The sequence below is a fragment of the Ovis aries genome, chromosome 1, assembly GCF_016772045.2.
Source record: "Ovis aries strain OAR_USU_Benz2616 breed Rambouillet chromosome 1, ARS-UI_Ramb_v3.0, whole genome shotgun sequence".
NCBI classification, from domain to species: domain Eukaryota; kingdom Metazoa; phylum Chordata; class Mammalia; order Artiodactyla; family Bovidae; genus Ovis; species Ovis aries.
Window position 1 is genome coordinate 105,504,932 of NC_056054.1, and position 15,471 is coordinate 105,520,402.

A 15,471-nucleotide genomic window follows, 5' to 3' on the forward strand; every position below is an offset into this window, starting at 1 on the left:
GCAGCTGAAAACTGTGAGGTGAAACAGAAGAAAAATATTTTAAATTTTCCTTCATCTTTGGAAACTTGGTTAAGAGCACAACGGGCTGCTGTTGGGAGAAAGGACTTGAGAAAGTAAGAGCTGACGCCTTGGAAATACTCAGGGGTAGGGTTGGTTAGACTCAACTGTCTCATACTTTTGCCATTTTCTAAGATTTAATGTTTCCATTCCTGGCCAATTTATGATATTCATCTGCTCCTTGCTTTAATTTTGCTTTTTGTGTTTGGTGGTCCTCTCAGCTTTAGACCTCAGTTTGCATTTCAGGTATTTTCTAGGGTGATGTTTTTCAAACTGGATTTTGACTGCCTCTGAGAATTCCTAGTCATTCAATATATTCTTAAGAGTGGGAGTACTCAAGATTATGAAGCTTCTTCAATTGCAAACTACTACTGCAAAAGAAGTTTTATTTTTATGTTTTAAGTTATAAAACAGTAGATATGGAAGACTATGCTTTGGGACCAATATTTCTTAAAGTGAGATCTTTGGTATATGTGGGAGGTGGGCATGATTCTAAAGTTTCAGAAATCCTTTACTTGTACACAGCTTTCATTTCCTATGATTCAACCTGCCCTCTCCTTTTTTCTGACTCTTATCCCTATGTGCTTGGTTTTATAGTGGGTAATCCTCAAAAGTGGGAGGAGTCCTAGAACAATATTGTCAGAGCATCAATGAGACCTGGTGATATTGGCAGCTGGAGCCTAATGGTTATCAGGTAACAGAACATCTTGAGATAGGACAAAGATTGATATAAAATTAGGTCTGTGCTATTACCATTATATATTATCCAAACAGAATAGGTATAAGCAGATGTTAAAGTGATATTAAAGGTTAAATAAAGATTAAAGAAACCTTAAATTAAGTACTAAGGTATTGTTTTTGCAGCCATGGATAGACCGTTATGTAATAGTGGGATAAACCCTAAGTTCTTGCAGGAGTAGACACTGAGCTCTTGTAAGTCAACTGTCTTGAGGCTTCTGAGCAACTGTATTCTAACTGAACTCAAAGATTAAATGTCTGACTCCTGTCTAGGACAAGAGTTTGTTAGGTCTTTCAGTTGGCAGGAATGGATTTATCTTCCTTAGTAGGGTCAGGCTTTGGCTATTTCTGACACTTTCCTATTTGCGGATGAACTTAAAAGATTTTGGAGTTCTGGCTCCAACACTAGTTACTAGATGATCTGGCAAGTTTACTTAACCTTCCCGAGGTTCAGTTTTTACTTATATGAAAACGGGAATAACTACAGGGGACTATTATGAGGATTAACTAGCTACAAGATCTTGGGTGATTTATTTAACCTCTCTGTAGCTTCAGTTTCCTCATCTGTAAAATTTGGTTTTGGTACCTACCAAAAGGGCTATTATGAAGGTGAAACAAATGAATATATGTACACTGCTTACAATGGAAACAGTCTAACATAGTGGCCTAGAAAATGTAGCCTGAACTTACTGCCAACCTTAGAGGTTGCTAATGAGTACTGTCTGTGTGCTCCAGGGGCACAGGTGTAGAGGCTTGGCCCAGACCAAAAAGGCTGCAGTGCTGAGGAAAAGCTTGATCCAACAGTCAACAGTGGTCAGCATGCCCATGTGGGGCCTAGGATGCTGATGTGGTTTTAAGCAGATCTCTTTGGAAACAGGATGGAGAAGATCCTGGGAATATAAATGGAGCATAGGAAAGAGGAAAAAAAATAGCAAGCTCACCACTCTGTAGTTAGGAAAAGTTTTTTCCATTTAATACTAGACTTTCAAGGATTGAGATGCAAGCTTTTTATGCAATTACATCCAATGTTAAAATTGGTAATACATAATTTACAAAGATTAACATCAAAACAATCATCTATTTAGATATGCTTTTGTAAAAAGGAAATATATTAGCAGCATTTATATTTTCCGCAATCACACAGCCTACAGACATGCAGACTAACTCTGTATCTATTTGCAGTGATGTAGTGCTTTGCCCCGCATTTCAAACACCAAAACCCGCCTGGCAGCTAGGGGGTTCTTTTGTTATTATAAAATAACCGAAAAATAAAAAAAGGCATTAATTTCTACACCAGTAAGAAAAAACAAGTTTTTGCACTTACCTAACATTTGATTGTCTAAAAAACATTTCAGTTTTTAGTCTTTCAACAAAAGAAAGATAAAATGACAGAGCGTAGTGTCTTTTGCTTCTGTTCTCTCATTTTACAAAGTTTTTTTTTTCCTTTTTAATTTTTTTGAGACTTTTTTAAAATTTTAGTGTTTAACACTATTAAAGGAAATATTGACTTTTAATCTCTTTCTTGTCATTTTCCTGCTTTGACTAAAAGGAGACCCCCAAAGTGCCCCTATTCCCACCTCCCTCCCACCCGGCTCCCTGCAATGAAAACCAAAAGAAACCACTCAATCGGGCTTGGACATGCGATTTTCCCAGCTCCACACGTGAGTATCTTATACCCAGGTCTCTTAGTAATGTACAGTGCTTCTCTACAGTAAGAAAATACTCCAAACTATTTTCTTAATTCTCTTTTTTCTTTAATAAAATATTTATTCTGCTTTTTCTCTGTTCAAGGGGGTTTTTGGTATCCCCTGTCTCTTTTACTCTTTTTTTTCCCTCAAGATTGACACAGAAAGGAGAAAAAGAAAGATTCAATGGAATGGAAGGTGGTCAATGTTTCTACCTAAACAAGTCAGAGCGTCGTCATCCTAAGAGGAAATGTACAATTAGGACAGCATTGGTCCAATATTAGAAAAAAGTAATGGGGAAATGTTTAACTATTGTATTGCTTACTAATCACGCAGCAGATATATATATATATATATATACATACATATATATATACAACACACAACTTGGCACATTTAAAAACCATCTTTTCTCTTATAAGAACATCTAAAACATATATGCATATGTATGTCTGAGAAGACAACAAAGCAAAGCTTTTTAAGTTTTATTTTTAAGAGACAATTTATCTGGTTAACTCCTGGTCAAGTGAATGGGAAGGAAGGTGACACCCTGGATATCCTCCTGAAGATGAAGTCATCAGGAAGGTGAAGGAAGATGGGACTGGGGGCAGGGAGAACACACTGTCTCTTTAAGAGATGGACACTGAAAACTGTACAAGTAAAACAAGAAGTAGTGTTTTCCGTTGATGACCTACACTCGCAGCAAATACTCTGATAGGTGAATACTGCTCGCCAGCTTATGTAGTGACTTTCGTTGGGGGGTGGTTAGAGTTCATTTTTACGCAGGTTTTAAAATGACTTTTCTTTGAAAGGAATCTCCATTCGCAGAGCACAGCAGACGCACAAGAACCACAGCGCATAAGCAGCACATGTGCTGGCGGGGGCCTGGCCTTCTCTTAGAAAAAACAATATGGTCGGCAGGTTATGAAGGTGAAAACCAAAATAATTACAATAAGGACTGTGCCCTTCTGACCCCATGGGGGCCTTCCCTATTCCATGATTCCATTTGGGATAGCAGAGGTAGGGAGAGGGGCAGCAGTTACAAGTGCTTTGAGTTGTCAACTCACATTTAACTTTGACCTGGTTGGGGAAAAGAGGCAAGAGAAACTTTTCCTAGTCAGGGATCTGGAACAAGGCCCAGTTACTGTTTGTGTTTTAGGTCTCTAGGGGTAGCTCTTGGAGCCTATAGAGAACAGACAGGGTAGGGGTGGGGATCCTGTCCCTGTCCCTTTGGAGTCTGAGTTATACCTGGGTATAGGAAGCAGCTTCTTAGCAGTGCCTGCAAGATCAGAGGATGACACAGAGAAACCCAAGCTGAGGGGAGGGGCAAGTGCTATAAAGTACCAAAAGATTCTGGTCATCCCCAATGTGCTCTGCCCTCCACCCTACATTATTAACCCTCAGGGTGAAGCAATGGAGAGGAAAACAAGTTAAGCTGAACTGTCTGGACAGATCCCCTTCCTCTTCCTCTCCACTAGCTCCAAGGTTTACTAAGTACCTAATGTCAACGACGTGGCCCCATTCCCCTTGCTGGACGGACCCTTCCCACCCCTGTCTGCACTCAGAGAACAGGAGGCAGGACTGTAGGCTCCACTGGATCCCAGATGCTTGATGTTCTCATTCTTTGAGGTTCACTTCCGAAAGCTGTTTTCTGGGATAAACAAAGTACGCCTTCGAAGTTTTCTGCCTGATCCTTCTTCCAGCAAGTAGGTCACATCGATGGCTGAAAACAGAACCAAGGAGGCTCATCAAACTCTACCCTCCCACTCCTTATTCCAGATTTGAACTCTCAGGAAATCACAGGAGTTCAATGGGTCCTTCACCAACCCACCAGCAATTTAGGCCTTCCTCGAGGCCAAACGGAGAAGGCAATGGCAACCCACTCCAGTACTCTTGCCCGGAAAACCCCATGGACGGAGGAGCCTGGTAGGCTGCAGTCCATGGACTGAGCAGCTTCACTTTCACTTTTCACTTTCATGCACTGGAGGAGGAAATGGCAACCCACTCTAGTGTTCTTGCCTGGAGAATCCCAGGGACAGGGGAGCCTGGTGAGCTGCTGTCTCTGGGGTCGCAGAGTTGGACATGACTGAAGTGACTTAGCAGCAGCAGCAGCCAGGCCAAACTGAAAGAAGCTGCCCTCCAGTGAGGAGATCCTCTCACCTCCCAGTTTCATTGCCAAGAGGAATTTAAGAATAGGCCCATGAAAAAACTGTGCCATTTAAAGAATATTTTCCATTCTAGGCAAATAATCAGAAGTTGCTCTTTTTCATTCCCTCTCTGCTAATATTGCATTTATCTTAGGAGCCTGATTTTCCTTACCATTTTTCCCAGGGATTTTTTCAAGGAGATTGAGCAAGATCTGGTTGAGTCGTTCTCGTTGATTATGCCGTCGCTCCTCAGGGGTACAGGCTACTTGGGGTTCTTGACTACTTTCCTCTGTTTTTTTTTCACTCTCACTGTTTTCAGCAGTGGCTCCCTCCCGTTCTGGCTCCTCCAGGCTGGGCATCTCATTGGCTGCTTGCTCCTGACTTGCCAGAACCTCTTCAATCAAGGGCAGAGCATCATCCTCCTGGCCCAGGTCTTTCAGGGGTGGCTTTGAGCGCTCAGACTTCCAGGATGATCTGCCAGAAGGATATATGAAGTTAGAGAGGAAGGCTAAGCAAGGCACTTGGGGATGGAAGGGGGATGAAAGGAAAAGACCTGTGGATCCTGTAGGCTAGCTGTTAGAACCTTGACTCAAGATGTAAGAAGCTTGGCTATGGTCTTCATTTTATTATTTTTTAAATGTTTATTTTCATTTATTTATTTGGCTGCACAGGGTCTTAGTTGTGGCACATAGGATCTTCATTGTGGCATGTGGGATCTAGTTCCCTGACAAGGGATTGAATCTGGGCTACATGTATTGTGAGCTCAGAGTCTTAGCCACTGGGCCAGCAGAGAAGTCCCTATGGTCTTCATTTTATTATTTTTTGAAAAAAATCACCACCCTTCTCTGAAATTTAATTTCTATTTATAAAATTCAATTTTTCTTCTTTCTTTCAGGAATCCATAAGATAGACCAGAGCTGGTAAAATGCTGAGCTAGTTCTGATTGCTTCATGAGTACACAGAAGTATGGCACAACCTTGTGATACCAATAGTCCAACTACAATGAGCATTTAAATAGTTTTTACTTTTCTTAAATTTCTTCTCTCATCTATTATCTGGTATTTTTTTTTTAAGAAATATATTTGATTTCCTAAAAAAAAAAAAAAAAAGCTATTGATATAGATAAAGTAACTGTTACACTACCTACCATTCAATAGAAAAGGAAACTGAAAAAAACCTTTGGTACTTTCTGTAACAATACCCCTCTCAGAACTTTCCTGGTGATCCAGTGGTTAAGACTCTGCGCTTCCAACAGCAGGGGGCATGGGTTCGATCCCTGGTTGGGGAGCTAAGATCCCACATGCTACAGGGTGTGGTCCTCCCTCCACCAGAATACCCCGCTTGTGTACAAAACAAGCACAAATAAAAACTATAAGTCCAAACTGCTCAGCTAAAACCATGCACTTCTATCTACTTCTGTTCCTTGAAGACCTAAGAGCTGATACACCTTGAGGTATTAGGGAAAGCTTTCAGAAACCTGAGAGAGATTTTTCCAAATATGTCAAGAGTTCTGTCCCAAATCATTTTCTTTCTCTGCTCTTACAAATTTCCCTCCCTGCCCCAAATAAGGCTCCATAATGAGTCCACTACTACTGAAGTGCAGTTCTTCCATATTATTCTTGGCACTATATTGGGCTACTCTGTCAGAGACTTTTCAATCCTAGGGGTGGGACTGAATGGGTAAGTGGCTATTCTCTTACTCCATTCAAGCTACTGGTTAATCACATCCCCCCAGTGGGACTCACCGCCCTCCGTTCCTCTTGTAGTTGTCTGGGACATAATGAGGCTGCAGAGAAGACATTGAAGTGGTAAGTTGGTAAGTGTACTGCAAATGCTGGCAAAGCTGAATCAGATGATCTGGGGCTAACTCAGGATAAAGGAGGTGGCGAGGCAAGGAAGTAAAGAAAAAAAGGCGCTACTGGGCTAAAACCTTTACATGTTGGAGGACTGTTTTAAGGTCAGAAGTTCAGTCCTTCTAGTAATCTGTAGGCCACAATGGTTTTTTTTTAAAGCATTTTATAAGCTTAGAATGACAGCAGAAGGGAAAGGGTCACAATTCCTTCTGTCCCATCCCAACTTTTGAGAAGTTAAGGTTGGAGTTTCAAAGCTGACAGTAAGCAAGCAAGACCAAAGAATGAGAGGCAGGGCCTGGTGGTGGGCAGAGAGAATATAAAAGAAATATGATTCACAGAAATCCAAAAATAATACTAGGAAAAATAGGGACATAAAGGTTTGTGTTCTGGTTAGACTATTTCTAAGCATTCTAGGATGAAAACTCTGAATTCTGACAGGCCCACTGAAAAAAAAACTCATGGATGAGGAGTTTAGTCCAGGGTTTCATTATAGCAAATAGATGGATAACCAGAACCTTTATGAAATGATAACAAATGGCACAAAATAACTGGAGGAATATGTTCACAACAATTTGAAAAAAACAAAACACACAGGAAAAAGGTTGAAAATGAAAACAGCAGTTACTTTCTGTGCAGTAGGATAATAAACAATTTTTCTTAATAGTGATAACAATGTCTTATACTTTAAATCCAAGTATAAAAAGCACTAAATTATTTTCACCAAAGGTTTCTCAATGTTATTTTCTTTTTGTTTCTCAAAATTATGGATGTGAGAAACCAAAAAACTACAAATGGGGCTCAAGGGCAAAGATGGTAAAGAGGTGGAAGAGAGAGAAAAAGAGGAAAACCTATCTAAAATATGATAACAATTCCCTGAGGCACAGCCCATGCCAGGAAATACAGAACAAATGTATGTTTGCTGTTCAAACATCCACAGAGAGGGTGTTTTCCAGTTTGGGATGGAGATGGGGTAAAGAAGCAGAGAGCCACGTGAAAATTCTCACTGGGAATTCCATGCATGAACTAGATTGTCCTGACACATACAGTGAAGGGAGGAAGGAGACTTACTGAGAAATCTCTTTTTGGAGTGAGCTTCTTGGGGAAGTGATCAAAGGCATAGGGTTTGGTGCAGACAGGATAGCGGTTCCGGTGGATCTTGTAGAACAGGTGTGCTGACTTGTCTAGCCGATAATCACAGATGTACACATCTTGCTCCTTCACTCCTTTGGGTCTCCCTATGAGGCCAAACACTGTTAAAGAACACTCCCTCTATGTTCCCTTCCCTCACCCTGAGCTGCCCATCACATACCAGTGGGAGAGAAGCGAGACTTCCTAACAGGGAAACATGGTAGCTGTTTTGAGAGGGGGAACAAGTAAGCATTTGGTGATTGCAGAAGAAAGGAGACACTAGTGTCAAAGAAAGGGGAAAGGGAGTCAAAGAGTGAAAGGGCATTCTACAGGATGGAAAGAAACTGGAAACACAGACTGAGTGCTGCAGAACTTTTTGAGAGAGCATTTCAGGGGAAAAACAGAGCATATCATGGGGAAGTTATAAGAAAAGAATGACACTTCAAATGAGGGAAGCACGTTTGGTAATGAACACTTTATAGAAAGTAGGGGATGGAGGAGTCATCAGTAGCATGGGGCTTTAAGCACTTAGCTTTTGCAAGGAATTCTTCTGGACTATTTTGCTGTGATGCTAAGAGAAAGACCTAGGAAACTAAACTCTGCTTCTAATGATAACTAACTTATAGTGAGTTTTACTGTGAGCCATAAACTGGGCTTAGTGATTTTGGAGATTATTTCATTTAATCCTTAGAAAACTCTCTAAAATAGATACGAATCCCTATTTTCACTAGGTTAAATAACTTGCCCAAGGGCATACAGGTAAAAACTGTTGGAATTGGAATCTGAAATTAGATTGATTCTGTTAGCCACAAACCTCATGAAACTGTTGTCCTTTTTTGTGTTCGTTTAATGTAGCGAGTTGATGATGGCCGTAAGGATTTTGGAATTGGGGGGGGGGGGAAGAGTATTAGGGTGGGTGCAAAAGTAACTGCAGTTTTTACATTGTTGAACTTTGATACTGAAATACATTCTGAAATGTGGTTATGTTACACATCACTTTACTTCACATTTCTTGGTTTATGTTTTTTTTTTTGGCTAATGACATTACTTGCTGTTTATATTTATTTTACACTAGTGAAGTGATGTTACACAAAAAAGGAAATTAAAGCAATTTTCTTATTCAAATTCAAAATGGGTCATAAAACAGTGGAGACAACTTGCAACAGCAACAACCTATTTGGCCCAGGAGTTGCTAGCAAATGTACAGTGCAGTGGTGGTTCTGAAGTTTTGTAAAGGAGATGAGAGCTCTGAAGATGAGGAATGCAGTGGCCAGCCATTGGAAGTAGACAACAACCAAGTCAGAGGAATCATTGAAGCTGATCCTCTTAGAACTACATGAGAAGCTGTCAAAGAACTCAACGTCGACCATTCTATGGTTGTTGGGCATTTGAAGCAAATTGGAAAGGTGAAAAAGCTAGATAAGTGGGTGCCTCATAAGCTCACCGCAAATCAAAACAATTGCTGTTTTGGAGTGCTGTCTTCTCTTATTCTGTGCAACAACAAAACATTTCTTTGTCAGATTATGATGTTGTGATAAAAAGTGGACTTTATATGTCAATTGGAGACAACCAACTAAGTGTCTGGATCAAGGAAAAGCTCCAAAGCACTTCCCAAAGCCAAACTTGCACCCAAATAAGGTCACAGTCACTTGTCTGGTGGTCTGCTGCTGGTCTGATCCATGAGAGCCTTCTGAATCCTGGTGAAACCATTACATCTGAGAAGTATGCTCAACAAATTGATAAGATGCACCAAAAACTGCAATGCCCAAAGCTAGCATTGGTCAACAGAAAGGGCCCAATTCTCCACAATGCTGGAATGCACTTTGCATAGCCAAGGCTTCAAAAGTTGAACAAACTGGGCTATGAAGTTTTGCCTCATCTACCATATTCACCTGACCTCTAGCCAACCAACTATACTTCTTTGAGCATCTTAAGAATTTTTTGCAGGGAAAATGCTTCCACAACCAGCAAGAGGCAGAAAATGCTTTCCAAGAGTTTGTTGACCCAAAGCATGGATTTTTATGCTATAGGAATAAACAAACTTACTTCTTGTTGGCAAAAATGTATTGATTGTTATGGTTCCTATTTTGTGAACCTAGTTATAATGATTTAAAAGTCAAAGTTCGAAACCACAATTATGTTTGCACTACCCTAATAACTTATCTTCCCATAAGTATTAATAGAGTACTAAATACACACTATGAAAAAAATGAATTAAATTAAAAGGAGAATTAACATTTATTGAGTACCAAGCACTAGGTAAAAGAAAGTATATAGCTCTCTGAAGCTTCAAAGCCAGCCTTGGACAATCTTTTATCAGAGAGAGGCTATATGTATGCAGTGGGCAGCAGTAGATCAATGAACGGCCGCCAGGAGGTCATTTTTTAGGTAGTGCAAATCACTTACCTTTGCAGTATGTATAAAGATCCAGTACACAGCAGGTCCCCACTACAGCCTCCAAGGGAATGATCTCATAAAGTGGCACTCGAAATAGTTCATTGTGATAAAACCGACGGGATGGAGAGTGGTGGGTTTCATGGGGACGAAAGTAATGGTGACCAAAGGCAAACCGTTCCTCTCTTTAAAAAAAAAAAGAGAAGGGAGAAGTTTAATTATCAAGATTGTAGTGAATATCCAGCACTACTCTAGTAGGGTACAGCTTGAAGAAAAGAGATAGAACCTCAACACATACTTTTCATTTTTCCAAAGCTTCTCAATGCGGAATATGTCAAGTTTATCTCGATTAATGTGAGATAACAGTCGATAGGACTGACGGACAGGGTGGCCATCAGGGGTGCGCCGACTATCCCTCATCAGATATACACAGTCACCTAGGAAGGCACAGGAGATTAAAGACGCAGAAGGCACAGAACACAGGAGAAGGTTAAAGTGATTCCTGTATAAGTTATGCTAGGTGTTCACTAGTGTCACCCAAGGTCTACGTACAAAGAACTGAAAATCTAAAACAAGAAATACGTAACTACAACCAGCAGTCTAATGGTGATGAAAATCAATTCAAGACCATGAGCATGACCCTAAGGAGGTCTTCTACCTCTTGGAATGCTATGTGTCTTTCTCAGTCCTAAAACTAGCTTTGTAACACTCTGGTCTCTCCAATTTATTTTTAGCATAATGTTTTTCAGTTTGTAAAACATTACCTTAAATATTATTTGGTGAAGATAAATGTATTAAGCCTAAGTAACTTGAGGATATTAAAAAACCTATATTCTATTGCTATTAAAAGTCATATGGAGACAAGGACTATTATGCAGACAGCAATTACTCCCTACTGTTCAGAAAGGTCAGCTTTGACAAGTAGAGTCAGCTTCTGTGTATGCACCTTGACGAAGCAGGAGGTCATCTCGGAGCAAACAGATGAAGTAGACACAACCAGGTTGCGTGTAGTGGGGCCGAGGGATCATGGGTACCTCCTGGTAAGAGCAGAGAGCCAAGAGATAAGGGCTGTGACTACTATTTCCAGCCTCTCTATTCAAGAGAAAAAGAACTAAAACCTAGAATCTCCAAGCAATTAAGACTTACTGCTTAGTCATTTCAATACAGCATAGATATTAAACAGGTGACTGCAATCAAGAGTTCTTAAACTTGAAAAAGTAAACATAGAGGACAAACTTGACAGATGAAATATCCCAAACTATACCCTGTGGAGCACTTATTCTGTAGTTGCTCTGTGCCATCTAAAGGGCATCTGAAAATGTGTGAAGGGGAACTCTGTCACAATGACTGGAGGAAGCTATACTAGGACTTAGTGCCCAAGGGCCAAGAAAGCCTAACATTCTGCAATGTAAACCTTACAACATTGAAGAGCGGTCCACTCAAAATGACAACAGCACCACTGTTAAGAAGTATTGCCTAAATATCTCCTTTTATAGACGATCACACATATAAATATGGCAGAGCTAAGAAAAAAACCCATTTAATAACTGGGCAAGTTACCCAACCTACCAACTCTCTTAAAAAATGGGCTTAAGGACTCCCCTGGTGGTCCAGTGGCTAAGAATCCTCCTGCCAGAGCAGGGAACATGGGTTTGTTTCCTGCTCTAGGAAGATTCCACATGTTGTGGAACAACTGAGCCTGAGCTCTACAACTGTTAAGCCTACACTCTAGAGTCAGAATGGTGCAGCTACTGGGTCCTGCATGCCCTAGAGCCAGACAAGAGAAGCCAACAAGAGAAGCTACTGCAGTGAGAAGTCTGCACACCTCAATGAAAGAGGAGCCCCCGCTTGCTGCAACTAGAGAAAGCCTGTATGCAGCAACAACGACCCAGCATGGCCAAAACAAAACAAAACAAAACATGGGGCTGAGACTAATTTTTTGCTGACTCTGAGTCCAGAGCTCTTTTCCTTAAACACTGCTTAAAATAAGTGATTAAGCTACTTCTTTTATGGATAGTAGATAGTGTTTATTAAAAACAGGGTTTTTATACAGTATCATTTCTTCCATAGATTTCTTAAATATTCTTCCTTTTGTCCCACTCCTGAGAAAAGGAAGGGGAGAATTATTACCTTCAACGTAAAGTGTAAGAAATTGTAAGAAACAGGCCTAGAGAGGCTGAATAACTTATCAAAGGAAATTCAGTATATTAGGAGCAGGGTAGATAAAATACCATGTGCCATATCTCCTACTTTTAGATTGGGGTATTATCAGGAGGCAACTTACTCTGTCCACAGGCCTCGGGTCACATTGCTCACAAAGGTAGTGCTCCACATCTGAGTTCACTCCCATACAGTCACAGTGCTGCCACACCTGCAAAAAAAAAAGAAGTGTGTGTGTATGTAGGGAGTTAGACTCACTGAGAGAAGTCTTGGGGACTAAGAATAAAAAAATATCTGTGGGAGTTCCCTGGCAGTACAGTGGTTAGGAGTTGGCACTTTCACTGCCATGGCCTGGGTTCAATCCTTGGTTGGAAAACTAAGATCTTGCAAGCTGAAGCAAAACAAAAAAAACAAAGAAAAGCAATAGGACAGGGTAAAGTAAAACAGGAACAAGGGGTTAAGAAGGGAAATTAGAGATAAATGGTAAAGTAGGAGGAAAGAAGAATGAGGACTTATCTGAATATAAGTATATAGACCGTTTATAATACATGGATCTGGGCAAACAAAATAAGGAGATGGCTAGAGAACAGAAGGATGAACCAATATAGTACCAAGCTATCACTTACAAAGTAACAGGCATCAACAATATGGCCACTATGGAAAGCTTCATAGTTACAAAATGTTTTTACTTAACCTTATCTAATTATATTCTCCTAACAATCCTATGTATTACTCATAGTTCCATTTTATATAAGGTAATAAGTTCAGATGTATCAAATGGGGATACTAGGGCTCAAATCCAGGCCTTGACTCCTTCATCAGGAGTTCTATATATTGAATTCCATCTACATTAATGCTATGTTGAGTGTAGTACCCCTAGTGTTTTTCCGGTAAAGCACTGCCTTATATATTATCATTCTTCTTGATCCAGATTACTTCAGAAGTGTGCAGTGGAAAGTAGGCACAAAGAACAGGAGGTAGAAAAAAGAAGGGGAGGAAAAAATGAAAGAGAGAGATAAAAAAAGGAGAAGGACAATATGGTGAGCAGTAAGGGATAACAGAAACTGAGGCAAAGTTAAAGTTCATAAACAGCCTGTCAAGCAAAGTCAAAAGAGGCAGGGGCTGATGCTTTGAATATAGTCACCACACTCATCAGGACTAGGCCTCTGCTTCACCTCTTGACTCTCACCATGCACTTGTCACACTGGATCATGAGGCCTTCATCCTTGTAGAGGCCACAGATACAGCGGATAACATCATCATCCTTCTCATGCCCATTCTCCTTCTCAGAGACTGAGGTCTCACTGCTGTCTGCCTCACTTGCTGTCTCTCCCACAATCTCATCAATTTGGGCTGATGCCTCATGCCGGGCATTGTAATAGGCCTTTCGTAGGCGGCAAACATCTCTTCCAACTGGGGATTTACGCCCGTAGTACTTCTGAAGAAAGCAGGAGAAAGAAATCATGTTTGGCTTAAAAATATACCTGAAGAGGTGGCAGGATTTTCTTTATCTTCCCATTTGGTTAATACATTTCTAATACCATCAAATATAGGGGCCAGACAATTGAAAACAACTTAAATTCAACTAAAATGAATTAAAATGAGAATCTGCATGGTAATTTTCCCATTTGCTCTATTACTCTGACATTCAACTCTTGTCACAGACTTTACTGTCCACAAGGATCAAAAACACAGAGACCATGGAACATGATTAAGTACCACAAGAATAATGTGGAGAATCTCTCCATTTACCTTTGTTTTATAGATACCAGGGACACAAAGCTACAAGTCTAAATATATTTGGAAGCTGGGTTCAGGAGAAAGCACGTAATGATTCAAGACTGCTCTAATTCTTCTCCCATCTGTCTGTTTTTCTCTCATTTCTTGTCTTCAGTCTCAATTCCTCTGTCATCTAGTAGTCTCTTTTGACCTTCAAACACCTCTCCAAAGTATTTGAAAATCACTGAAAAATATCCTCTATGTATCATACAATATTTTACATCTTTGTATCAATTCAAGCCCACCTCTCCTCCAATGAGCTTCACCTATTCTGCAATATATTAGTGTACTATACGCTGATTCATCCTTAAGATATATATTTATTTGCTTATACATGTTTCTGTGTATTTCACATATACCTATTGAGTAGAGCCTACAGATATGACTTAGATGTAGCAAAATGTCTACTACGTAAATGTAAAGGTTCAACATGAAAGTAAGTTTCTACCAAAATTGTTTTGGGAGTATGAGTTAACCTTTCATTCTAGTCGTATTATTATCTGCATTTATTATATCTCCAATATTTAGAAAATTATAACCCTATGGCAACCCACTCCAGTATTCTTGCCTAGAGAATCCCGTGGATGGAGGAGCCTGGTAGGCTACAGTTCATGGGGTTGCAAAGACTCAGATAAGACTGAAGTGACTTAGCAGGCACACAGCAAGGCACTTCAAGTAAGCAGAATTTACCCTAGTGTACTCAATAAAAATTGCTGCCTTTCTTAATCAGAAATATGAAGGATGTTAGGAGAAGAAGGTAAAAATCTTAAACTTCTACAACAGACCTCTTCAGAACAAACTTCTTAAATCTGTGTTTGAAGTCAGTGAAAAATACCTCTGCATTCCGAAAGACCTTGAGCATGTCAGCATCAAAAGCCTCCACTGTCTTATAATAACCAATGAGGATCTGCTTCTCTATGGTGGAAAGATCTAGGGGATCAGAGATCTTCTCATAATAATCAGCATTCCTGAAACATAAAGTCAGGGTGTCAATCTGGTACACTTAGGACTTTACTAAAACTCAGATGATTCCCACATATGTAAACTTACTTTTTCTTTGGGGGTAGGTTCAAAAGTGGTGCTGCCAGTGATTGTCGGGAAGAATCTGCAAAAAAATGCAAGGTTTAGTAGACAGACTGACTCTATAGGGAGGCCAGTATTAACTCCTAACTGAAAAAGTAGAATCCCCCAAATTTAAAGTTGGAAAAAAAAAATCTAAGTTTTTTTTTTTTTTGAGATCAGTGAAAAATGAAAAGACTTTTCAGAAATGTGGGTAATTAAAGGCAGGGATCAGAAGATACATTCAGGATTACCTGAAATATGAAAGATACAGTTTGTGTGTGTGTTTATATATATATATATATACTTGAAATGTAAAACAGCATTAGCTGGGTAATGAAAACTTTCTAAGAAAAATGAGATATGGGAACTTAACGTAGCAGCTAGTATGCTTAAGGCAAATTCCTACTCAACTACATTCAAAAAATGTTTTCCAGTTCTTACTATTTGCCCACAGTTAATAGTACTCTG

At 39.9% G+C, this 15,471-nt stretch overlaps 1 protein-coding gene across 10 annotated transcripts in view; it reads right to left on the minus strand.

Annotated features, from left to right (window-relative positions):
* Positions 1–1,743: 1,743 nt before the first annotated feature.
* ASH1L (ASH1 like histone lysine methyltransferase) overlaps positions 1,744–15,471 on the minus strand; it is a 205,453-nt gene continuing 191,725 nt past the window's right edge. For 9 of the 10 annotated variants that reach the window (XM_060414913.1, XM_012182890.5, XM_060414916.1 and 6 more), the window contains 11 exons: positions 14,992–15,046; positions 14,777–14,909; positions 13,352–13,600; positions 12,287–12,373; positions 10,949–11,039; positions 10,301–10,439; positions 10,015–10,187; positions 7,549–7,715; positions 6,373–6,413; positions 4,800–5,101; positions 1,744–4,203 (listed from right to left, as the gene is read on the minus strand). In XM_060414913.1, coding sequence (XP_060270896.1) covers positions 4,112–4,203; positions 4,800–5,101; positions 6,373–6,413; positions 7,549–7,715; positions 10,015–10,187; positions 10,301–10,439; positions 10,949–11,039; positions 12,287–12,373; positions 13,352–13,600; positions 14,777–14,909; positions 14,992–15,046 — 1,529 coding nt within the window. In that variant the 3' untranslated portion in view covers positions 1,744–4,111. Of the gene's footprint in view, positions 4,204–4,799; positions 5,102–6,372; positions 6,414–7,548; positions 7,716–10,014; positions 10,188–10,300; positions 10,440–10,948; positions 11,040–12,286; positions 12,374–13,351; positions 13,601–14,776; positions 14,910–14,991; positions 15,047–15,471 lie in introns of those variants that run through there. The other variant, XM_060414917.1, reaches the window with a different exon arrangement.